Source organism: Lucilia cuprina, chromosome 6 (assembly GCF_022045245.1).
Source record: "Lucilia cuprina isolate Lc7/37 chromosome 6, ASM2204524v1, whole genome shotgun sequence".
Lineage (NCBI taxonomy): Eukaryota > Metazoa > Arthropoda > Insecta > Diptera > Calliphoridae > Lucilia > Lucilia cuprina.
The window spans coordinates 33,371,488-33,398,472 of record NC_060954.1 but is presented as its reverse complement, the minus strand read 5'-3'; the positions used below and the strand labels follow the sequence as shown (position 1 = coordinate 33,398,472).

The following is a 26,985-nucleotide window of genomic DNA, read 5'->3' as shown; positions in this document are numbered from 1 at the left end:
TTAAGTAAATCAGTTTTCTTCAATAAATTTGGATATAATTTAATATTTGTAATTGAGGGTATCATATAGTCGGTTACGCCCGATTGTAGCTTCTTACTTGTTTTTATATTAAAAATTGCAAAAAAAGAAAGGAAATTGAAGAAAAATGTTTATTTACAGAATATTTGTGTATATCGTAATTAAATTAAGTAAAATTTATTTTCTTTTTTTTAATTCTAATGATTTTATTTATACTAAAATTAATAATAAAATAATTTAAAAATTTTAATATACATACTTTAATATTTAATATGGTTGTATTTAAAATAAACAAAATATTTATTTATTTAAAATAGTTATTGCACGAAAAAAAAAATGTTTTCAATATTAATTAATATTTTTTATAAGGATCATTAGTATTAGAGGTGGTATTTTTTGCGATACTGTTGGTCAATTTTATATATTTATTTTTTTTTAAGGATTCGAAAATTTAATATAAAATTTATTATAAATTTGCTGCTCTCTTAAAGTACTTGCAGATTTAATTTTATATCATTTAAAATTGCATGCGTCTTTGGGTATTGCGGAAGTTGATGACCAAAAATGTAGCCAACAGGAAACCGAAAAACTAACGAAATAAAAAATTAAATGTTTAAATTATATTAAAAGAATAGTTTACTGTATTTTGTACATACCTCAAATGCTACACAAATCCATGATAAAATAGCAAAACGATAAGATTCTTCTTCATAGTATGTCACCATTTTTTCACTGCAACCTTCGGTAAACAAATTGTGAATGTCCGAATTATCCTGATCAGCATAACAACTGTCTGGAATAGGTTTATTCATGAGTACATAATCGTTGGAACTTGTTTTGCCACAACAGTCATGATGAATTTGTAATTCATCCATTGTATTTGTTTCCCACGCCTTATTAACCATCTCAACACCATTATGCTCGCCACTGTTGATGCCAATGATCGCGATCGCTATATTTATCAAGGTCAATGCCAAGAGGAACACAGCGCACTTTAAAAGATCAATTGATCATTACAAACATACAGCGAATATGAATAAATTAAATTATAAAACAAATTTTTGTGCTACTTACAGTCGCCGTCAGACAGACAGATTCTCGTATTGTGGCAAATATACCTAGGAATGCAAAGATCACACATAGAGATAGTGTTGTGTAGTAACCAATGGATAATTCTTCTCGAAAATAGTCTGGATTAAATGAGATCAATATTATGCCCGCAATAGAAATTATCTGTAAATAAAAATATTGATTAAATTAAAAAATATTTTCATATGTACATATGTAGAATGAAAAATTTTTAATAGATTTTATTATGCGCACCGCCGTTTTTAAGTGCATACCTATAACTAGAAAAATGTATGTAATATATGTTTTGGTCTTTGTAACTATTTATTAAAACCAAGAAGAGAGAATTACCAAGTGGATAAAATGACTATAAAATTGGCGTTAAACCGCCAATATATTAGGTAAATACATAAATGTCAATATTGTTCGTGCGAAATTTGAACATTCTTACACCAATTGTTTCACCGTTATAAGAATTCAAAAGGAAGTTGTTCTGATGAAATTTGGTTTCCCAGATATATGAATGTTATATGGGGAATAACAGGCCCACTATTTCTTTTACGACCATTATTGCACAATAGTTTTACATTGTCACTAAAGCTCGTACAAACTGTGGCTGTTATACATACTTATATCGAATTACAGCGCTAAACTCGTACCATATATGAAGGATAGGATCAATAGTGGACCGATCCTCATAAAATTTGCCACAGAGAGAATTTGGGTCATATAATATTTATTTATGTCCAGTTTTAAAGTTGTACTCGCATTTATAAAACTGTTATGACTGTTAAATCTGTTTTATGGAGGCCACTTGTGTGGGCTATATGGGCTATACAAAAACGTGCAACGATATATATAGGAAATATTTGTGTAAAATTTCAACCCTCTCTCTGTCTTTTCTTTCGGAAAGAACGATAGAGTTCTTTCAACAGACGGACGGACAGACATGGTTATATCGCCAGGACCAATAACATATATATACTTTTGTGGGTCTATGATCTATATTTCGATATGACAAAAATCAATAATCTCCATATTTTATTATGGTGGGTATAAAAACGCATTCAGGCATATATTACCCGGTTCGTGTCTTATTTTGAGTGTCAGACGGTGTAAATATACATAATATTTTAAATATACAAAATATTTAAATTTTTAAATAAATGAGTGCTTTTTACACATTTTAACACATTTATAGTCAAGTAAAGTAAGGTTTTAATGCCGAATGAAGTAAAAATTACCACAGACTCTCAACTTAATGTTATAAATATGATGGTAAAAACTATCTGAAATCATGTCTTATATATTTCCAATATTGGAGGACATAGGTCAAAATAATAAATTTTTTATATATCTCCCTTTTAGTACATCCTATGGATTAAGGAGTCATTACAAAATTTGCAGAGAATCCAATTTACGGTATTTTGGTTTCAGATAATTTTTTCGTATTATCAGCAGTTTTGGAGTTATAGCCATTTTTTGTTCATTAGAGATATGTTTTTCTAGCCTCAATATATTTTGTACTACAAACGTCATTGTGAAATATGTAAAAAGCACTCATTTCCTATGGAAATTGTAAATGTAGCTAAATAAAAACCCTTATAACTTCGAAACCCATTAAGATCCCATTCTATAATTTTTACATATCAATAACAATAAGTTTGTCTATTTGTCGTAAAAAAATTAAGAAAAACAAAATATCCCTTTTTAATATATTTAAGGATAAAGGACATTTTCCACTATATTGTACTTGCGCTAGGACAATATAGTGGAAAATGCATGTAATTTTAATGAAATGTCAAAAATTGAGTAATCTTAGTCTTGTCGAATGAAACATCATTTGTTAAAATTGGATAACTGGTTCCAAAGTTATTCAGTCGTCAACATTTCTAATTTTAAACAAAAATACGCGAGATGCCCTGTTTTAAAGACTCATAACATATGAACCTTATAAGTATGGATATAATTTAAGAGTAGAATATATGTTTCGAATTATAACTAAATCGAAAGGGTTGAAAATTTGAAGTGATCGACATGTCTGTGGAATTATCCAATTATAAATATCTAAAAATATGTACACAAAGACGATAAAATAAAATTTCGTTAAATTTTATAAAGTAATACATTCTGGTCTATATTTTTTAAGTTTTTAGTGCGAATTACCCCATTTTATAGTGCACATTATAATCTTATACTTTGATTTTTTAACCCTTTCACGCACAAAACTAAACCCCTCGACTTTTTATGGATTTGACTTCTCCACATACTTTATTTAGATGTATATCGATCATTTTTGATGAAAAATAAAATATGTGTTTTCGAAGGATATCGCAGGATATTATCTTTTTTGGCATTATATTTTTTTGCATTTTTCTTTGGAAATTACATTTATTGTAACTGTGAACTCAAAATAACGCTCCTAATAGAAAAAAGTGTATAAATAAACTTGGGACACCGGTGTCCCGTATACGTGAAATAGTTAATGCATAAAAATCCTTGCCTTGGCTATAAGCATTACAATTTGCATTTTATTTAAATATATAATTGAATTAATTAAAAATTTATCACTTCATTTATCATTTTCGATATGCAAACTCATTCTGATATGGAGTCTAAGGAAATTGCAAATATTTGGATTTAAAACGCCACCCGCCGGTTAAGTATAAAACAAAGGAGTTTTAATATTTAAGTGCTAAAAACCAAATATAGGTGGCGTTAAAACGTGCTTAAAACCATGAGAAGTGCTTTGAAATTTAAACAACAATCAAAAGGACCGTTCGTTAAATATTGGAGGAATTTCCAAAATTAGGGCATAATTATTAATATTAATTAAGTTTAAAGCGCAAATTTGATTTTTATTTATAACATAACTAGTTCATAATCAATGTATAATTTAACAATGGTTGATAAAAAAAATTTCCACATAAAATAAGACAAATATAATAATTTATTATGAATAAGGCTTTTTATATATATATTAATAAATTCTGATTTTTTATACATTTGTATTATTTGTTTGACAGCAATTTAATTGTTAACTATATTAATACCAATTGACATGTCTTGCTTGAATTGTTACTCTCACTTTATAAATAAAAAAGTTTTTAAACATTTTGTTAGTATAATGTACTTCAATTGAGTACATTGTCAATGTCACCAATTCATTTACCTTTTTGTATTATTGTAAATATTGTAAAAGTATAAACAAAAGAAAAACGAAAACAATAAACTGCGCCCTGACTTTATAACATTTTTTTTTAACTACTCTTCCAACAGCTATTGAATCCTTTCCTTTATTTGACCTAAATAAAATCCAGTATATGACATCATAGATTAGAAACAACAAGTACATTTGATTAATGTAATAATAAAGCTAGACAGATAGACCGTATTAATTTAAAACATCAAAACAGAATATTAAAGGAATAATTTGTTAAAATGAATAAACATGTTTGAAATATTATAACAATTGCGATTAAGAACAAAAAGGAATTAATAATAATTATCAATGAATAATTTACTCTATTTATAGATGAAATGTATTCATAAAAATTAAGATCTTGTTTTGTGAAGTATTTTCTCATATTGAATAAGTTCAAAACATAATAATCTAAATTTAGCATTCTGATTAGTTTTTAAATGAAATAATTATTTAAAATATCTAGATGAATGTAAGAATAATTTCTTTGTTAATTCAACATGTGTTTTTTCGAACAGTGATTAAGGTGACAATGAATTGTTAATATATAAACTTGTTCATTAGGGTGGTTTTATATTTGGTGAATCTACTCGACATTAGCGAAGTGTGGACATTTAACTCATTTTATAAATGAGGGCTAGGGTCAAGTGAGGCTTAATAATTAAAAATTCGGCAGGTTCATTAACGTAATTCTCAGCAGTTCGAAGGGACAGTCCCGAACTGACCACTTAACCTACCACTTGTGGTGGCCCCTAGCCACCTGACTAACCTACGAGGAAGTCAATTGTCACTCTACACCTTACAAAAAGACAGTAATAGACGATTGCCTCCGCTCTCGCTTACAAAGGGGACACTGAAGTGACGACTGTCTTTCGGAAGTACAAAAAAAAACTTTTAAGAGTATAAACTCTAGGTTACTTGAGGACAGTAAAAAGACGACTGTCTCCGCTGCCGTTTACAAGATAATGAAGACAACTGTCCTCATCGATTAGAAAGGGTATATTCGTGACGAATGACCCAAAACATACGAATTACGATCATCCAGGTGGTTAAATATTAGTGGAAATTACTGCATTTTTCGTATACATTGACTCTTTGTCGAACTGCTGGGTTATTTCTTTTCCAGATACGAGTATATTAAACATAATTATGAGCTCAAAAGTTCTATTCAGGAGTTCATTTGTATTGGAAGTAGATGAAATAGTAGACCTATTTTAAGCACATTCAATAGACTTCATTCTTGGGACAAAAGAAGATTATTTACAAAATGTTATTGAATTTTATTCAAAATTACGACAAGGTTAACAAGTTCTATTCTAGAGATCAATAGTATATGGGGCTAGAATTTTGTATACTATTTGACCGCCAATATCTCACTTAGCGTACATGGAATACTTAAATCATGGAATAAATAGTATAGTCCCCAAAACGGAACCCTGTATTAACTTTCATATAGCTATCTAAAATTCCCAAGTTTGCTATTTTTACTACTAATTGGGCTTTATTGTGGCAACAACAGAAATATAGGCTGGCGGTTATATATAGATCTTTTAAGAATTTTATAAAAATATAGAATATTAAATCATTAAAGAGAGTGCTAGAGTTGTTATTCCGAAAACCACCTGATATTTTTATTACCCTAAAATTTTTTATTTATTAAAACAATATGTTGTTATACCCCTATTGTTTATATTTTTCTAGTATGTAAATATGTTTCTATGTGTATAATATTAAAGTTTATTATTTATTAATCATTTACCTTTAAATGCGAAATACTCAAATAAATAAACAATATTGAAATGTCTATAAAATTTAAATGATTTAAAATAAAAACAAAATTTAATATGAATATTGTTTAAACGCACATTTTATTGGACCTGTTGGAATAAAATTATTTTTGAAATGGATTTTTTACAGTTTGAAATAATTAAATTATAATAAAAGATTTGTTAAATGTGCAAAAGTGTTTATATACGCCCTAAAATCTCGTATAAGTATTTATTTGTGATATCTAGGGAATTTTTGTTAAAATACAAAATGCTTGCTTAATTAAATATATTTCAAAGTTTTGCAAAAAAAACATTATTGAAAGTGAAAGTGAAGAATCTGGTGAACGAAATAAAGTTTTAATTTAAATAGTTTGGAACTATTAGTATTTACTCAAATAAAAATGGTTGATTAAAAATTATATAGTCGGTTTTGACCGACAAAATTTTTTATATAAAAAGCAAATTTGATATTATAAAACATCTCAACTTTAAGATCTCTATCATAATCAATAAGAGATAACAAAATAGCTTTCTCCTTTTTCAACAAGCAAAAACATTTTTAAATGTTGGCAATGAGTACATAATGAGTGAAATGCAGTTATTTAATTATTACTTGGTAATGAGCAGGCGTTATCAGATTTTTTTTCATTTTGTTGAATAGGATTTGTAGCCAAGAAGCTAGTGATTGAGATTCTAGTTGATATCAGAAAACTTGAATTTATACTTTTATGCAAAAACTTATCGAAATAGCGATTAAAACTTTCAATGGAAAACTAAGAAAGCTGACCCGGACTTTAGTCCGGGAATAAGCACATTGTCACCAGTTACTTTTTTTAACCGCGTCGAACAGAAAGAAGTTATCCACCCAAAAAGAAAGTATTTTCATTTGCCTCATGCCTGCTTAAGACATGTTTCCGCATACACCGTAATCGCAACCGCAAACGAAATTTCAGTACAAATATATGAAATTTCGTTTTCGGCACCGACAGAAATGAATCTTTACCGGATAGTTAAACATTTTCTTGAGCTCCCCCCCCCGGGACCTTCATAATAGACCCCATCTTGGTGTTATTGCAATCTTGGGGAAAGAGATGCTACCAGTACCTCAAATCTACCCGGATTATAAACTGATGTGATGTCACTTTACTCCTCGGATATTCCTTGAAACTGGTATTTTGCATCTCGGAAGTTATGCAACGGGGCAGCAATGGTCAGAGATTAGATAGCTCATGCACTTGAGCAAAGTTCACGTATACTGGACCGGAAATTCCATCACAATGTGGCGGTGATAAGTCGTCACAGAAATTTGCACAGTGGTTCAAAAAAAAACACAGTGAAATAAGGCCTACACGACAGGTGTTTGCGTAAAGCATTTCGACATTCTTTGTCTTGGGTTTTTAATCAAATCATACACGAATAAAAAATAACATTATTTTGGAAATAGCTTTTCGATAAATGTTGTTTCAAATCATAATATAACAATAATATAATAATATTCTATAGTTGTATCATGGTTTCAAATTAAAAAAAAACTTTTTAAATAAAAGTCATTTTGATATATAAAACTTCTATTTACAACATGTTCATTTTCAACTTAATATTTATAACTGATAAAAACAACAAAATCTTCTCAATACTCTACAGATGCTTATATATATTTTTTCAAACTTCTAAAAGTGTGTCAATATTCCCAAATATGTTGCAATTATTGTGTAAACATAAATATTTTTCCCAAATGAAATTTAGCCATGTTCGATGTGGTTCATCAAGTTTGAGATATAAGAAAAAAAGGCAGCTACATTTTAAAAACCATATGGAATTTATAATTTATTTTTATTGTAGTTTAAGTGTTAATATAATATTTTTAAAAATTATTAACTTGTTGAAATTTAAATATTCGAATTCAATTTATAATTAAATTCAATTGTTTTGACTTATGTTGTGATATCACATTAATGAGCAATCGATCAACAAGGACTAGTTGAAGGCCCCCAATTGTAAATAGATTTTGTGTTGGGAATTTAGGGTTATGACTGATTTAAAGAAAAATTTTTCGATATTTATAAATATATCACTTAAAGCACACATTTCATTAATTTAATAAAAATGTCATTTAGTTTTTTGTATTATTTAACCCCTTGTGTAGCAATTAAAATCTAATAATGTGTTTTAAAACATGTAAAATGTATCAAATGTGTCATACGATATGCATCTAAGATTATTTACTATAAGCAAGCAATTGTGACAAAATTTCACCCGATTTGTATACATTTTATACATTTAGACTTAGAGTTTTTAATTAAAGATTTTTGATGTTAAAACATTGTTTTTGTAAAATAGTCGATGGAATTTTGGGTTTTATGAAAACACTGTTGTTTTCGTTTTAGTCACCTGGGGTGTAATTACAATTTTACGCATAAATTGTTAAAAAGTCATTTAGCAAAGATTACTCAGTATGTAATCAAATCATGTAAAGTAAAGAATTTCTATAGTAATTACATTTGTTACAACGTGAGTGAATGACACATTAAATTTATATGTAAATTAGTCATTTACATGATAACAATTACAATGTTCAAACGTCAAGCAAATGAAAACAATAATTTTAATGTCAAACTTATCTCACCTGTTGACCTGATGCTAACTATATCTTAGAATTTACATTTAAAAAAAAGTATACAATAATTTTCATTTAAGAAAATAAATTTCAAATATCTTTGCACTTGAAAATCATATATTGTTAATGATTTTTTTGCTGTCAAATGACATCATGCTCAATGTCACATAAAATACAAAGAAAAAACTATAAATTTTAAAAATAACAACAAATTATTTAAATATGACTAATAAATACCAAATACCAAGACACAATTTGTGGAAAAAATTAAAAAGTTCAAACAAAATTTCATACAAATGTTTGTCAAAAAAAAGAAAACTTAAGGAAACTCACCGCCAAGAAAATATTGAAAATAATGGAGGCAATTTTGACAGTAGTAGTGGCACAACCCATTTTCACTAATTGGAATATTTGATTGATTTTATTTTATAAAAATATTTAAAATATTTTTTAATATAGAGCTTTTTATTATTAAATTTTAATTTTTGTTTTTAATAATTAATATATATTTTTTATATAAACCGTTAGTTATTCAAGTTCAGTATTCGAATTTTAAACTTTCACGTTTCGTGTTCAATTGGAAACTAAAAACAAAATGTTTGTTATTTTTTTACACCGATTTTACTGAGTGAATAAAAGTGAGCGCCATAGATGAGCTCAGACAAAATAGACGACGAAGGAAAAAATGAAAACAGAAACTGAAACAAAAACAAATAACATACATACCAAATTGAACAACACACACTAAACAAAACAAATACAACAATGACAATAACAAAAAAAAAAAAACACGAAAAAATAAACCTGAAATGAATTGATACAAAATAATAATGACGTCACACGCACACACATCCAACATAAATAGAAAAAGAACTAGAAAAAAAGATACACTTTAACTAGACAGACACCATTCGAGAAACGTGGAATTAAAAAAATATATATATTAAGAGTCACAAATAGACAATTTTATTATTTAAGAATTCAATATGAATGTATTTTACTCTTACACACAATAATAACAAAACGAGAATGTTTTAACAAAAACAAACATTCATCAACACTAACTTGGTCCAATGCGAAACTGTTGGAATGTTATCAACCGATTATCTAAAAGAATCAATTCATATTGTTCGCCCTACACTCCCTCACATTTGAGCCTTAAGACTATAAATCGTATAAACTGCACTGATGTTTGCATAACATTGAATTTTATTAATTTTAATAAATCTTTTAAAGATGTTATACTTAAATGTAACTGAGTCCTTAAAGAAAAATACCTGGGCCACTACTAGACTCTTCTTCTCATTGAAAATTTTTGCTGGTAAAAATAAAATCCTTATATTATATAATTTTGTGTTATCGTCCGATGTTCAGAAACTCCTGGAGTTTCCTGGACATAAGTCATAAGAATTTAAAAAAGTTATCCAGTGTTTTACTGTTATACCCACACGGACTTCTGTCTGGAAGCTAGTGTTGTGTTTCTGTTTCTGGGTCTTTAATATAGAACCCAAGACTCGCTTTCTCTCATAGACTGTTCATATTGATCATAATATTCTATCTGGGATCAGTGTTTCAAAGTTTCCGACATATTCTGTGTCTGTTATACTATCGGGTACGTCCGATGTTTTTGTTTAACCTGGGGTGGAGTTTATGCAACATTGACGAAGTGTCGCCACTTATACTCGAACAGCATGTACACTGAACTCCCGTTAGTAGTTCGATATACAGTTTTTGCATATAGATGTTCTTTGTGAAAATTGGTTTAATTGAATTATTATTCTTCATGTGGTTTCTTCGTATTAATTTCCAGTCAAGGATTACACCTAAATCGGTCATCGGTATCTGCGTTCCGAGGCAACTGAGTTTAATATTGTTACATTTTTTTTCGAAGTACAGATAGTTAACATTCAGGCGAAGCACTAATACTTAAACATGTGGTACCACGAAATACCTGTAGGGTACCACAAAATACCCTTTACATGATAGTTATATCGAACATATCGCAGCTTATCCATCTGTTAGGGTGCATGTTATAGAAGGCGTATTCGTTTGATATCTGGTATACTGCTTTTAATTATGTTATCGGCAATCCGTTCCAAGTGGCAAAAAATATATGATTTTGATGTTAGGGTTTGGGAATAATTACCTTTACATCCTGCCATTTAATTGTGTATGCCAATTTCAATTCCTGCAAATTTAAAAGGTGCAAATCTTTTGATTGCTTTCCCAACCATGGCAGTTGCAATAATTCTCTTTATCCCTTGTCGTCGAAAATAGATTTCAGTACGACCTGAGTTTTTTCATCTAATTCTTTGTGGGTAATATAAAACTATTTTAGATCTATTAGTCTTTTTTGATTCATATGAAGAAATCTACGTATGTCTTTCAGGATATAGACCAGCGAAAGACAAAGCTATCAATAGAGAAATAAAAATTCGATGTTGTGTAATATTATTTATTTTTTCGTAAAAAGTATATGGAGTCGTGTTTCCAAACGCTTCATGCAGCTACTAAAGTGACTTCATCCCTATAATCTAATATGTTTTCGATGACTTCATTCATCATTTCTGTTTGACGAGCCACTAGTCGATATATCTACAAGCCTAAAGAAGGTGACATTAGATGCACAGTCAAATAGGTAAACGTTGTCATGTGGACCTTCTCTACAGGCTGTCTATGAGAGTGTATGGTATTGTGGAGCTTGTAAAGATCTTCTCTAATATACCTTTGGAGAAGAGTTGTAATAAAACAGCGGGGGGGGGTGACCAGACTCCACCCTGATGTACACCTTATATTATCTTACTTTGTTTGGAACATGAAACTCTAATCTCAATGAACTATTGTTATTGGTTCAAATCAATTTCTTCGCGTTGTTTGGCAGAAAGGACTAGCATACATAATCGATCTATAAATCAATTAATAAATTCTTTTATTTCTCTGTACTGCTTTCAAGCTCATTAGATTTTTATCATTATTTATTGTTGTAGTTAATTATTAGAAAGAAACAAAAACACACAAAACTAAATGCATGTGAAAGTTTGTTTGTGAGTGCGAATGGATGAGCGCATTGAAGTCTCCTCTTATTTATTTTACCAATGTTGATGATGTTGTCATTGATGACAGTAACATTCGATTCTAATGTAGTTGTTGTTTATTTAATTAATTTCATAATATTTGTCATCAAACAGATGTAAACAACAACAGAAAATGTGGCACCTTTTTAATTTATACACCGGCCGGTAAAATTCTTAATTTAAAAAGCTTTTACGAAAACTTTCATGAAACCTGTTATATATTTAGTGGCAGGGCAACCGGAAAGCTCACATTTTCTAAACTTAAAAGTGTTTTCTCGGTCTGTATGCAAAATTCGTAGTTGTAAAATTTGTTTATAAAACTGCATAAAGTAAATGATTAATAATTCTTACTGAAGATACTTGACATCATAATTTCATGCAGGAAAATAAAATGTTATTTGTGTTATTCCAATCGTTCGCTACCATTTTAATAAAAGTCAGTTTATTTGCTACATTTTATTAAAAACTTCATTACAGAAACACATCAAAAGTGTTAGTTAATATGTATTTCAAATATACCCGTATATATTCAAATGATCTATGAAGTAGTGACCCTAGTAGATTTTATTTAAAGAATTTACGTCAAAATAACAAATTGTTGATTTAGATAAAACTTTAATATATTTGTTGTGTGTTCAAAACCACAATAAAAAAACTTGTTCAATCGTAATAAAATGTTTCAATTTATTTTTATTTTTTTAATATCTTTCTAACAAGTTTAATTTCAGCAACTTATTTTTTTTAAAAGTGAAACGTGCGGGGGATTAACTTAATATCTATACACGAAATTTGTTTTGGTAAAAAAAAATAAGTTGGAATCAATAGTTCAATTTTAATTTATATTTTGATTGTATAAAAACTATAAGTCTCATCTGATATTATGATAAAAATGTCATGTAAAAAGTTTTAACATTGTTTTTAAATGGGATTGCAGGCACATTTAAGTTTAAAAATTTTAACTTCAATATTTGAGTTGACATCATTTTAGATAAGTAAGAGTATTATATTTCGGATGACGGCACTACAAAATAAAAAGTAAATTAGGACTTGACCGATCATATGTTTAAATACAAAAATTTTTATATTCAAATTGGTAATTTAAAATTTTCTTAAAATATGTGCTGTTATTGCCTTATTCATAACAATTTATCAAAGCTTTATAGAACATTTTTTGAGGAATCCTAAACGTTCAACCTAATGTCTGAGGGTGGCTTTGTAAAACTCGATCATTACGAAAAGTCATAGTTGAATCAGACCTCTTATAGTACTAACTTGTTATGATGAATACCAAAGTATTATGCGGAAGGTGTGGTTGTAAGTAAAGTCGAGTATGGCCGACCACACGATATCTTACACCAATGAAGAGTATAGTTTGATAGATTTTTAAATGCCTCTTACTTTATAATTATAAAAGATAAATACCACATTTGCCGAGCCTTCATTGATCTGCCCTGGAAAAAATGTAAGGTCTCTTTTCAAAGTTTAAACTAAAAAACTCCTTACTTAACCCTATGTCGAATTTTGATCCAACAGCTATTTTACAATACCAGAATTCTGAATTCTGAAGATATTTTTTTGTAATTTGAGAAATTGCATGAATAAAAGTAATTACAATATCGACGGTATAGGATTTTTATTTGACACGTCGGAACGATTAATTTGTTATTTTTAATTGACTAAAAGCCAATTACAATTATATGTAATTGTAGTTAAAGTTTTGCCAATTACAATTACTTGTAATTGAAGTTTACCAATGACAATTCATTGAAGTTGTAATTTAGCTATCACTTATTACAAATTACATGAAATTATAAAGAACAAAATTCACAATTTCAAGTAATTTTAATTGAAAAACTTTAATTATAAGTAATTGTAATTGGTTAAATTTCAAATACACATTACAAGTAATTGTAATTTGAAAAACTAAAATAACAATTACATTTACTTCAAATGTAATTGTAATTGGAAATGCAATCATTACCCCCCAAGCTATAATTGTTCAAATCAATGTCAAAGTTGACCGTACAATATAAAAATTATACAAAATTTGGTCACTGTTTTAATGTTTCTCAGATATATGTATGAATTTAAGTATTTAATAACTACTAGAGATGCCACGCCCAATGATTCTAGATATACGAATTTTTGTATTTGATTAATATGAGAGATCCCACGCCCACTGCATATTTTTCCCTAAATGTTTAAGTAGATGTCAAAGTTGTCAATGCAGAATTTTAGAACTTTCTCATATTTAAAAATTATTAAGCGCATTTTAAATATTGCTGTGTCTCCTAGCCCACTTAAAATTTTTTATATACTTTAAACAAAATAACAAACAACACATTATGTTATATTTTTATTCATAAATTTTGCAAAAATTATCCGACTTTCCATCAGAATAATTGATTTGGTTCACACGGTCAGATATATAATGGAGAATACCTTTGTAGCGAAGGGTTCAGACTACAGCCCATTGTAGGACTTTTTTTAATGTTTTTTGTTTCTTGGAAGCTTTTAAAAGACGTTTAAAATGTTTATTTTTAAAAATTGTTAGACCTTCTTACGGAAATTCCCATATATAATTATGTATAAATAAAAATTAAAATATTTAGCTTAATTTAAATTGCATATGCTTGCAAATATATAAACATTTTGTTCACACTTGATTTATATATTCTTCTAATGAATTATAATGAAACTAGTTATACTTTCAGGAAATATACTATGATATCAAAGTATGTATGTGGTATACTAAAATTATTTCTAAACATTTTGGCACAAAATAAAACTTGTTTTATAAAATCAATAATATATTGCAATTTTAAAAAAAAAATTATTATTGTGATCCTCATTTTTCTTAAAACATTTAAATTATTTGGTAATTTGATTTCTTGCTCAATACAAATAAATAAAAATATATTCTATCGAAAAAGGGGTAAAAGTAAGATAAATATTCAAGTATATCTATGAAGATATACATTTATTCTATTTCTGGGTTAGTTTAGTTCTATTTTTCCCATCTGTTAAGGTTTTTTAAATTAGTTTTGAATTTAAATTTCCCTATTAAATAATTTAGCACTTTGCTTTCTGATAATATAATGCAAAATATATATATTCTTTACATTTCAGTGACTTTTGGTCAAAAATCATTAAACCTAAAATTAATTTTAATTGTTTGTCATTAATGCCGCATTAACTTAAAATAAAAGAATAAATTATACATGTTTGTATATTTTGTTTAAATAGTTTTTTTATTTTTAAATAAATCATTAAAAAATTATTATTCTAGAATTAAGTTTTTTTTATAACATAAAATGTTTCGATATGATTATGTGATTAAATTGATATTTGTATGTGATTTTTTTTTGTATATGTATGTATGAATTTATAATTATTCTACTTTCACAAATCCATTTAAATGTATCTTTTAGGTACATGTGACTTTAATGTTAAATTAATTAAAGAGGTAGTGGCAAGTTTGTTTTTTTATTTATGTTTGTATAAAAAAAAAACAAATTAAATAATATTACAACAACAAAAATAATCATAATAATAAATAAAATATAAGAGAGAACAAATAAATTAGTGGAATAATCTCATCAATAGTTATAACGACGTCTTTGATTCGTATAATGAATGGCCAGTATTGTTGACAATACCAGAACAACGATCTGCAAAGAAGTGATACAAATCAATTAATCAAACTTAAAAAAAACAGTAACAAATCAGCAGCAATTTACATTTAAACCCAGCAGACACCATTCAGAAATTTCGGTAGTTAAAGATTCATTAGAAAAAGCTTCCTCCACTTTGGTCAAACAGCCGGTGACATAAACATTTAGGGGATTAATACAGTTGCCATCCTTGCAACAACTTGAAGGCAATTGGCGATTAATGCGTCCATAATCGGCAAATGAATTGCGACCACAACATTCATACTAAATGGGGTAAAGAAAAAATGTATTATTCGTATAAGTCTGACACTAAAAACCGCTTAACACTTACAATAATTTGTTTGCTATCCATGGCTCCTGAATGTATAATCTCTTGATCCCACAAATCATCAATTTCCTTAAGGGCATAATTTTTAAATACATCTCGAGTATTGTAACAAATAAATACGATTGTCAGAACCAAAAGTATCAGCAACATAACGGCATACTGTTGAAGAGAATAAAAATATGTAAGAACGACTAAGTATCACAAGCTTTACAATCGATATTTTTTATTTTTTTACTTACAGTCCATAAACTGCGTGCAGACTCACGTACGGCTCCAAAGCATCCGAATAAAAATGTTAGAAGTATGACACAACCCAATGCTATGATACCGATGGCGTAATTCTGAGGCATTGCATCCCAACCAAAACCTGCTAAGAGCAGTAAAAGGATACCCAAAATCTGAAAATGTGAATCATTATTAAATTAAAATTTCAATATTAGCCAGATCATTCATTTTGTAGGAAATATGTATACGGAAATTTAAAACCTAACGATTGAAATTTCAAGTTTGCGGAATATATATAATATAAAGAAACTATAATTAAAACATTTTATAAATTCATTGCAGTACATTATCCATTAAGTTATTTCCATGGTCCATGGCCTACATTACATGGGACCATGTTGTGGATCATTTTAAAATTTGTGGATAAGTATGAAGTAATGCATTCGTGGATTAGCTAGTCCCCACTTAAGAAGTTAAATGGATCATGATTATATCCTACACCACTATAGTGGGGAGGGTATTATACGTTTGTGCTGATGTTTGTAACATACAATAATATTGGTCCAATACCCACCTTAAAGTATACCGATCGACTCAGAATCATTTTCTGAGTCGATTAAGACATGTCCGTCCTTCCGTCCGTCCGTCTGTCCGGCTGGCTGTCCATGTAAACCTTGTGCGCAAGGTACAGGCCGCAATTTTCAAGATAATTTGATGAAATTTGGACCAAGCACGTTTTTTGGCACAGGGACGAAGCCTATTGAAAATGGTTGAAATCGGTCCATTATTTCACCTAGCCCCCATACAACCGTACCTCCCGATTTGAACTTTTTATGCCATAATTACGTCAAATATTCTATTATCTCTCTAAAAATTGGCATAAATAAGTTTTACATAAGTATTTATGACACTGCAGATTTTCGTAAGGATCGGCCTTTATTTGACTCTAGCCCCCATACAAACCCCCCTTCAAAAAATGTCTTAAACGTCTAAAATTGACTTGTAACCATTTGTATCGTAATGAAACTCAACAAAACTAACTGCTATTTAAAAATATATCCTTTTCCTAAATTTACCGAGGATCGGCCCAATTTGACCTATATAAAGCCTCATTTAGAAATTTTAGTTTTTTTTATCAATAAATTGCTTAAATATTTTGGAAAAATATTCAACATAAAAGTTTCTTTATAAAAAGTAAAAATTTTAAAAAAATATACTCATGGTGTAGGGTATTATATGGTCGGCCATGCCCGACTATACTTTCCTACTTGTTTTTACATATATTTGGATTAATTTTCTACCAGTCCTAGTCCTTTCGGAGTTACAAAACTGATAAAAAAACAATTGAACCAAATATTCGCCCCTTTTAGTTCGAAACGTTGGGTTAGATTGTTAGGAAGATGTATACTACATCAAATCCGAAAAAATACACCTAGGCCTCTATACAGCCTATTGTGCGCTCCTTTTAGTAAAAAATGGTCCCTGAATTATAATTTTTCTATGTTCAGAAACTAATTCGAAATAGTTCTATAATGTATTTCAAACATTTTTATGCAATTTCCAAAAGCCATTAAATCTAGTTTAAAAATAAATAAAAATTTTTAATTTAGAATTATAATTGAAGTACGGATTGTTGTTTGTATAAATTGCAAACAATATTTGCAAACAATTCTAAAAATTTGTTTGCTTAATATAAATTAATTAATTAAAAATTCCTATGATGTTATATATTGAATCATTTCCTCAGCTGTTATTTTTTGTTCAATTTATAATCTTTCTAACCACCCATATTTAAATTAAATCATTTCAAAGTTGCTTATATAATTAAACGTTATGTTAATTTAAATGTCCAACATTAAAAATGTCATACACCATTTTCTTTAATCATATCAAAGTTTTTTCTGATAATTTAATCGTGCTATTAGTGTTTATAAATGAATTTTGACTTTCAAGTCATTTTCTGTAATTGTTTATATATGTGGGCTAGGGTAAAAATCGGAAGTGTCGTTAATAGTTCTATAAAAGAAAGTTTTGCTGATTTTGGTTGATATAATAGAAAATTTAACGTAATTATAAGCCCAAAATCCCTATTCGGGGGGTACGGTTGTATGGAGGTTATTCGAAATAATGGACCGATTTCAACCATTTTCAATAGTGTTCGTCCTTGGGGCAAAAGAAGACAATGGATTATCTTGAAAATTGCAACCTGTAGAGTGCACATATGGTACGTGTAGGACCAATATTTGTGGGTGTTACAAATATCAGGTGAGTATAGAAAATATAAAATAAAATTTTATTTTTTTTAATTAAAAGTTTATATATTTTTATTAAACCATAATCACAAAATTTGTGTTTTGTGTTAGAAATTGTGTAAATTATTTGATCACATACTTAGTTTTTCTATAAGAAGTTAAATTTATAGTCAAACATTCTAATTAATAAAATCACATCATACACAGTGTGAATTATACAAATAACTAATAACTCAATGTATATTATACGAGGCTTATATGTTAAGTGTCTGGTCGACTATTATTAATGAATAATTTTACCAACCATAAAAAAATAATTAATGTGGGTATATTGATTTGTTATTCCTTTTGTAACAAGTCGTACAAAAATACATTCTGATTCCTTTTAAACTGATTCCTTTTAAACTTCCAATAGCATCCAAACTAGAGGGCTATCCGTTCATGATTTCAACAAGCTCACACCCAAATGTCCTCCGGAATTCAATTTAAGAGTCATAAATAAGTTAATTTCGTAGCAATTGTGTTATAATTTTTCAAAACTGTTTTTTTGTATCCAGAAATTATATTGTAATAAATAGCGGACATCGGACCGTAATTGAAACATTATGAGGATCTGTTCAGAAAATAACTTTATTTGATTAAGATAAAATAAAGTTATTTTAAGATCGGTTCAATATTCAAAATTTCAAAATTGGGATCATATAATGTCACTTTCTGCAGTATAAGCATCTCATAGAAAATTTTGCAAATCTTTCAAAAATCGTGATTATCAAATGAAAATCAATCAAAACATAATTTTCATTCTTCTACAAGTAATTATCACATAACCCTATTTTGTAAATATGTATGTATGAATGTGTATAATGTATCTACATATGTATGTACCTGAAGTTAACATTAAATATTAAAAGTAAGTGAATATTCAACATAACACCAACAAAACGAACAAAAAAGTTGCGGCTAAACACGCACATCATTTACTTAATATATGTACCTACAACATTAACAAATACGAGTAGCGAGCGACTACTTAGGCCACACGGACTGTCAGAGCTTTTTGAAGATGATATCATCTGCCAAGGTAACACAACTAAGTACAGCAACAATGACAACAAGTAAAAGACGATTTTTTAGGAAGAAGAGAAATAAACGACAAATATGTATGAACTAATAAAGCATGCATTAAGATGGTTCAATTTTAAATAAAATTTATTCTTAATAATGCTTTCATCTATTTGAAACATTTTTGGATTAAGTTAAAAAAAAACGCTAGTACAGAATTTTGAATTTTTTTGCGCAATTCATAATCTAGGGAGCAGGTACAGCTGAAAATTAAGGATTCTGTTTAGGTTAGTTCAAAGAACGTGTCACTTTTGAAATCATATGTTATTTTGATATTGACAGATTTGTATCTATCGAAAATATTCTGCGGACCAAAATGAGGCCTTCCATGCTTTAACGTGGGAATATATTACTTAAAACTTTATTTCCCAAGTGAATGCTGTACACTGTGCGCTTGTTGAAGAAGTACTACTGTTCTTGAAAAATGTAGAACTTCAACCGACATTGAATCGTCAAAGATGTCAATAACTCGAGCGCTACAGAGATATGAATCGATCTTTCGTGAATTAAGTTCAGTAATCATTGTAAACATACATCTTGCTATGTCAATTAGCTGTCTCGATTTGAAAAGCTTAGATTTTTCTAATTGATAGGAAAATAATACAGAAAAAATCTTTGCCTAAATGGTACATCGATTTTTACGATCCGGGGATTATCGAAAGAAAAGGAGTATATTAGGATTGTCATTGTGTTTGCAAACACGTACAAAAATTAGTAATGGATCAACACGAGGTCTAAGCAGCTATACCCATCTGTTTGTTTGTCTGTTTGTTATGTTTAAAATAGAAGAAATATGTATATTATGGTGTCCCGTGGAGCACTTTTGTCGATAGATAAACATATTGGAGATGTGTCAATCTTTAGCTAAATGGTACTTTGAACTTTACGAACGGGGGATTAACGAATGAAAAGGGGTATATTGGGTGTGGCATTGTGTTTGTAAAACATAGAAATATTAGTAATGGATCAGCACGAGGTCTAAATAGCTATACCCACCTGTTTGTCTGTTTGTTATGAATGATATAGAAGAAATATTTATATTAGAGCGTCCACTTTTTGTAGGAATAACGATGTATTAAATACGATTTTTTTAAATAATAATTAATAATTTTAATTTTTTATAAATTAAAAATATGTATTAATTTTAGATAAATAGAAATATTAAATATATAAGATAAACATTACTTGAGAGATATTTCACAAGATTCTCAAAAAGGCTGTTCCTTGGGACACTCTAATGTATATCTGTTGAGCAGAAATATTTGAAATACACCAAATTATTCTAACAAAAAAAAAAAAAATACACATGTATATATAAAGATGCGTAAAAATAATTAATACAGTTTTCCAAAAATATACCTCGCCAATGGCTAGACAAATTATTTAAAAAAATATGATAATACACAACTTTTTTCACACCATACAAATTGCACCATCCTAATATTTAACTATTAAAGTTAAAAAAACATTTGATATCTAATACGTTTTTATTACAGAGTTAAAATTTTGTAATGAAAAGTTTTATTGTAGCAACCGAAAGAAACCTTAGAAGAGTCATTAAAGTCTTGCGTCTTGCAAATGCAATTTTCTTTAAACATTATCATCATTTCCATTTCTCTATTTTATTAACAATAAAAAAATGTAACGGATTTCAAAGGTTTGAATTTTAATTGTTTAACCAACTGTATTTGATTAAGTGGTTTTAGCAGTTTGATAAATTATTTTTTGCATTAGTTCTTTTTATATATATTTATTGTAACAGTTTCAATTTGTTGTTTATTTAAAATAATAACAATTAAAGTAATTATTTACTTACGGCCCATAGTGTATTAAATATAAATAATGTACATTTAATTGTTTTCGTAGCACAACCCATTTTTCTAAAATTTTATTACTTAAAAAAAAACTCTATTTGTTTAAATAATGAATTAATGTCTGGTCAAACACACAAAAAAAGAAAAATTAACACCGAACGATTTTCTGGCGGCACGTGAACTAAAGATACTCTGATCTAATAATGTTTACGCAAAATCAAAATTTTTTTTTAAAATATTAAAAAACGCCTTTTTTATTTAAATTTCAAAACGCACAGCGGGTTCCAAAAACACATTTCAAATACGCGTAAATTCAAATAGACGATGTGAAGAGAAATGAGTGAAATAAAATAGACAACTGTCAAGGGCCACGGTCACGAGCAAACTAAATACAAAAAAACTTCTAATATTTGCATTTACTGCGAAAAAATAAAAACAAAAAATATAATAATAAACAAAACAACAAAATAAAAAAATGTATTTTTATACTCATACGGATTGGACTACGTACATACAGCCAAACAAACAAACTTACGTATTCTAAAGTCTAATGCTCCTCTCATCATCATTCAACATCATACAATAAATATCTAGAAAATAACACAAACAAAAACACTGTATTTGAAGCTTTCCATACTTTTTTTAAAATTATTTCATAATTTTTTATAAAATATTTTATAGTAAATGCTTGATATATAAACACAATTAAAACAAGTATGAATTTATAGTCGGACATTGCCGACCATATGATACCCTACACCAGTCAATAATTTAAAAATCTTGAATTTTTTTTTAATAAAACATTTAATTTGTTTAATTGTGGAATATTTTTACTTATTGTTTACAAAAAAAGAGAATTTCTACAAGAGGGCTCATAGGGGAGAAGGGGTAAATATGGCCTATCCTTATAAATTTTGGTAGATGAATTTACGTCTACTTCAAAGTCATTTATATAGATTTTTATGAGTAATTATAAGTTAATTTTGACCTTCAAGTCATTTTCTGAAGGGGAGTCTGTATTGTCATTTATTGTTCTATAAAACTAATTTTTGCAGATTTTTGTTGACATTATAAAACATTTAACGTAATTATGAGCCTAAAGGCACGATCCGGGGGTAAGGTTGTATGGGGGCTAGGAGAAATAATAGACCGATTTCAACCATTTTCAATAGCGATTGTATGAAAGAGTATGTGCCAAATTTCATCACCTGTAGCGTGCGCACAAGGTTTACATGGATACACAGACAGACGGACGGACAGACGGACTTAGCTAAATCGACTTAGAAAATGATTCTAAGGCGATTGGTATACTTTATACAAACTTCAGTACAAACGCATAATACCCTCCCCACTATAGTGGTGTAGGGTATAACAAGTCAGAAATTATAGTGCGCGATCAACAATATAATACCCTACAGCAGTTAAAAAAAGTAGAATGTGATTTATTTTTAATAATAATGCATTTAAATTGCATGCATCTGATATATTTAAGAAGTTTATTGGTGAAAAACTAATTTTCTGAAATAGGCTTTATATCGGGACTGGAGGAAAATATGGACCGATCCCATAAAATGTGGTGGATGAATCTACGTCTACATAAAATATACTTATCCCGAATCTAAGTATGACATTAACGTGTTTATGCAAACTGTGGACATTTAAATTACACCTTAGAAGGTGGTCTTTGTACGAGGGTCAGACCGATCATTATAAAACTCCGCAGTGTCATCATCGCAAGTATAAAACTAAGTTTTATCTCTTTGTACTGGGATACGAGTATTTTAAACATTATTATAAGCTCTATTCAAGTGTATGAACAATTTTAAATAGGCTTCATGGGATTATATAGGATCACGTGCTAATCTTTTAAATTGCGATTAACTTTTAGAAACACCATTTTGCCTATATTTGAAATGTTATAACTGCATGTTGTCATCCGATCAATCAGCATTACAATACTGCATTTCAAATACAAAGAAGATTTTTAATTAAGTAAAACCACAGGTCAAATTTTCCCTGATAATGTTGAACAGATTAACCTAATCTGTCAACAGCTGGGGTAGAAAGGCTATCATGCAATTATTCAGACCACTTTAATACTTGTGAGCTTCATCGAAAATATGCTATGCAACTTTTTCCGTATAGCAGCTAGACTGCTAAGATTAGATTAGTTGCTTCAACACTAAAACATAAATTCTGTGGAAAGACCCATGTATAAAATATGAATAAACAATAACAAAAAAATACCACCAGAACAGTAGAGCAGAGCAACTAAAGTATGAAGTATGTACTGGCTCATATCTGTTGAATGCTTATTGTCGTTTGTTTTGCTTTGTTGTTTCTCTAACAAGAGATATATTGAGTTCATATACAATTTCCATAATATGACTTGTTTATAAAGACCTAAAACAAAAAAAGCTTAAGCACCAACTAAACAATTCAAACAAACCAACCACCATCGTTGTTGCCGTCGCCGTCGACATTCAAAAAGCAAACAAAACAAACAAAAACCCCATCCATCCATCGTAAAACATTTAACAATTCGAGTATTAAACCAGATGTTACCCACGATTCTATTTACAATTCCAAGAGCAAAATGAAATGTTCAACATTTTATTGTTTTTGTTTTTCTCGAACTAACATTTAACGGACGCTTTGTAAGCAGTTGACATTACAAATTGTCATGTTCGTTCATTTATTCGTTAGCTTTGTATTCCCATGAGCAATCAACAGTTAGATTGCGATACTTGTGCAAGTACTCGCAATCGTACTACTCTCGATACATTCCTCAACAATTTTCGTTTTTGTGTTGAAGAACTAACTGATCTCGTCATAAAAACCAATGATGTCAGAATTTTCAAATAAAAAACCAGTATTTTTTAGAATTTTTCTTCAATACTATTTTCGAAATACAGATTTTGTGTAGTATTTTTTTTTACTTAAATGTATTTGAACATAAGTACGTTTGTATAAGTACAAACTATAAAAAACAACATATTACGTGATTTTGTTGTAGTAAGATTTTACGATTATGAATGAAATCAGATCTTGAGTTTTGTAATGACCTAAGCGAGTGATGTGTGCGTGTGAACAAATATGACCGGCTGGAATTTTAATATTTTTTATGACTATATAAGTACATACATACACAGATATTTTAAATTTATTAAAAAAATTGGGAGAGTTTAGGCAAAAAACCGAGAAGCAAATATCAATTTTTATATAAACTAGCCAGGGTGTAATTTTTACCAGAGGAATTTACGTCTACTTCAAAGTTATTTATGTAGAATTTAAAAGTATTATTGGTGTTTATAGGTGAATTTTGACCTTCAAGTCATTTTCTGACGGGGGCTAAGGCAAATGAGACGCTATCATTACAAAATTCAGTAATGTCATTAAAAGTTCGATAAAACTTAGCTCCAAGGTGATATTCGGGGGGTACGCTTGTATGGGGGCTATGCGAAAAAATAGACCGATTTTATCCATTTTAATAGGCTTCGTTCTTGTGCCAAATTTCATCCAATTATCTTGAAAATTGCGACCTGTACCTTGCGCACAAGGTAATCGGCTCAGAAAACGATTCTAAGCCGATTGGTATACTTTAAGGTGGGTATAGGACGAATATTTTGGTATTGACAGTGACAACATATCAGATTACCTTTGAAGCTTCGACAGCCAAATGGTAGGGTTCTATAAATCGACTTTAAAATAACCAAAGAATAGACCTTTTTTGCCTTAACTTAATCGAAAAGTCAAAAAATCGATGTTGCAAATATGTAAAAGAATCGGGAAAAAAGTTAGAAAAAGTGGACAAAAGTCAATTTCCCATAAAAGGTCCAAAAGTCAACTAACTTTTCATAAAACGCAAATTGTCGAAAAATCGATTATTTAAAAATAAGAAAAGTTAAAAATTCGACTTTTTGTTTCAACTTAAGAACCCTACCAAACGTACTCCCATGGTCCCTGACTGTCTCTCAAGTATGATGTGTCGCCTTCCAAGCCGCTGAATGCGAATAATGTATATAAATGTCGCTTAATCCCTTCCCTATGCCATCGACTACTATTAACAACTGATGGACTATATACACATATGATCTTAACTAACAGCAATGTCTGATAATCATGTTATCAGACATCATCCCAAAGTCGAAAGGAATCTTAAAACTGTGATATGATAGAGTTAGATGCTTAATCGTGGTTTGCTTTAAACACCCATTTGGGCAATCCTTTTAATCGATCAACTGTCAAAGATGATGTGAGACATCAATCCATTAGACCAACACTTCGACCGACCGATAAAGGTAGTTTTCAAGAGGTTATGTTTTAGACACCTGAATAAGAAAGTTATTTATGTTGTCTAAATGATAACATGATGTCTTGTCAAAAATTAGCACATTACCTAATAGCCGATTTTTAATAATTTTTTTCTAAAACACTACGTTTTTGAATTTTTTTGGATCATTTATTTTAGTTCCTTCAATTTTGTTTCATACCTATGCACTTTTTGAGAAAGAATATCCGAAACATTTTCAATATGAAGGCCACTCCAAAATGTTTACATTCTATCTTTGAATCCACCTTTTTACAGCAGTAGCGGACGTTATATTTTTGAAATATCCACGGCAAGGGTTCAAAGATATCAAAAAATGTGAAAAAGCTGTTTCCAGTATGGCATTACAAGTAGTACTATTCTTACTATACAAAATAAAATGAAGCTCATATGTTTCATAATTCCAAAGTGCCCCCCACTACATTCTACATTATCTACAGCTATGTAGACGACTCAAATAATAGACCATCTAAATTAAACTTTTTTTCATCCGAGAAAACAAGATGTTGCTATTGCATTTTATAAACATGTGTTTTCTTAATTTTCAAAATTTTGGTTAAGCCTAGGCCCTTCTTACACCAACTTTTTATTCAATTTTTTTGCAAAATCACTTGACTTGGAGGCAGATTTTATGAAATCTCTTCAGTCCTCTGTTGTTATGAGTCCATATGTACGTTAATTTATGTTTTTAATATTCAGACTTACTTATAAAAAAATATTCAGACTTACTTATAAAATGATATAATGCTGATTGAACCTAATCAAGTGAGCCAAAAAATATAGTTTTTAAAATAGTAGTATGTTAAAAAATTATTAAAATTCAGTCAATTTTTGTCTTATTAGTGATACAAAAGACATCATGTTAATATTTAAAATTATAAAATTACTAAATAGTCTTTTACTTTTTGCAAATAATTAATATGAATGTGAACAAAACAGTGATCCTACTTAAGTGAGCGGGAGTGTATCTATGGGTTTTAAATGAATTTATTTGAATAATCCAAAAGTATTTACTTATAAGATTTCGTGTGCTTAAAACCCTGATTTTAAATTTGCCCAAAAATTTAAATATGTAGTAGCTTAAGTATCATCGTTTCACTTAATTCTATTTTAAAATCTTGATTTATTTAGAAATCACTACAAATTAGTCTATTAAATACTTTTAAACTAAATTCAAATCACGCTTCCGTCACTCTCACAAATTCTATATGCACTTTGATGTTTGTTGCGATTAAAAGCAACAACTTTGTGATTAAATTTGAATCGATTGTTGTATTTGGATTTGTAATTGCAATATTTGTTTTTGTTTTCTTTTAAGTAAATAAATAAAAATGTGTTTTAAATGATCAATTTAAAATTTTTTTTTAATTATGGAATTGAATGTTGTTACTAATCATTCTATTATTAGGAGCATTGTCAACCAAATAAATATTTTTTATTTCATTATTGTGTTGTTGCCATTGAGTCCAAAAGTGTGACGGAATGAATATTG

General features: G+C 28.8%; 2 protein-coding genes across 2 annotated transcripts; both read right to left on the bottom strand.

The window, feature by feature from the left end:
- Positions 1-276: 276 nt before the first annotated feature.
- Positions 277-9,267, bottom strand: LOC111675404 (protein late bloomer). Its single transcript, XM_023436170.2, has 4 exons — positions 9,008-9,267; positions 1,093-1,251; positions 675-1,010; positions 277-607 (listed from the first exon to the last, which is right to left on the bottom strand). The coding sequence occupies exons 1-4, from the start codon at positions 9,065-9,067 to the stop codon at positions 536-538; spliced, it is 627 nt and encodes a 208-aa protein (XP_023291938.1). The 5' UTR covers positions 9,068-9,267; the 3' UTR covers positions 277-535.
- Positions 9,268-14,989: 5,722 nt separating this feature from the next.
- LOC111675403 (tetraspanin-6) lies at positions 14,990-21,557 on the bottom strand. The gene is made up of 5 exons (XM_023436169.2): positions 21,166-21,557; positions 15,990-16,148; positions 15,754-15,909; positions 15,489-15,686; positions 14,990-15,419 (listed from the first exon to the last, which is right to left on the bottom strand). The coding sequence occupies exons 1-5, from the start codon at positions 21,223-21,225 to the stop codon at positions 15,348-15,350; spliced, it is 645 nt and encodes a 214-aa protein (XP_023291937.1). The 5' UTR covers positions 21,226-21,557; the 3' UTR covers positions 14,990-15,347.
- Positions 21,558-26,985: the final 5,428 nt, after the last annotated feature.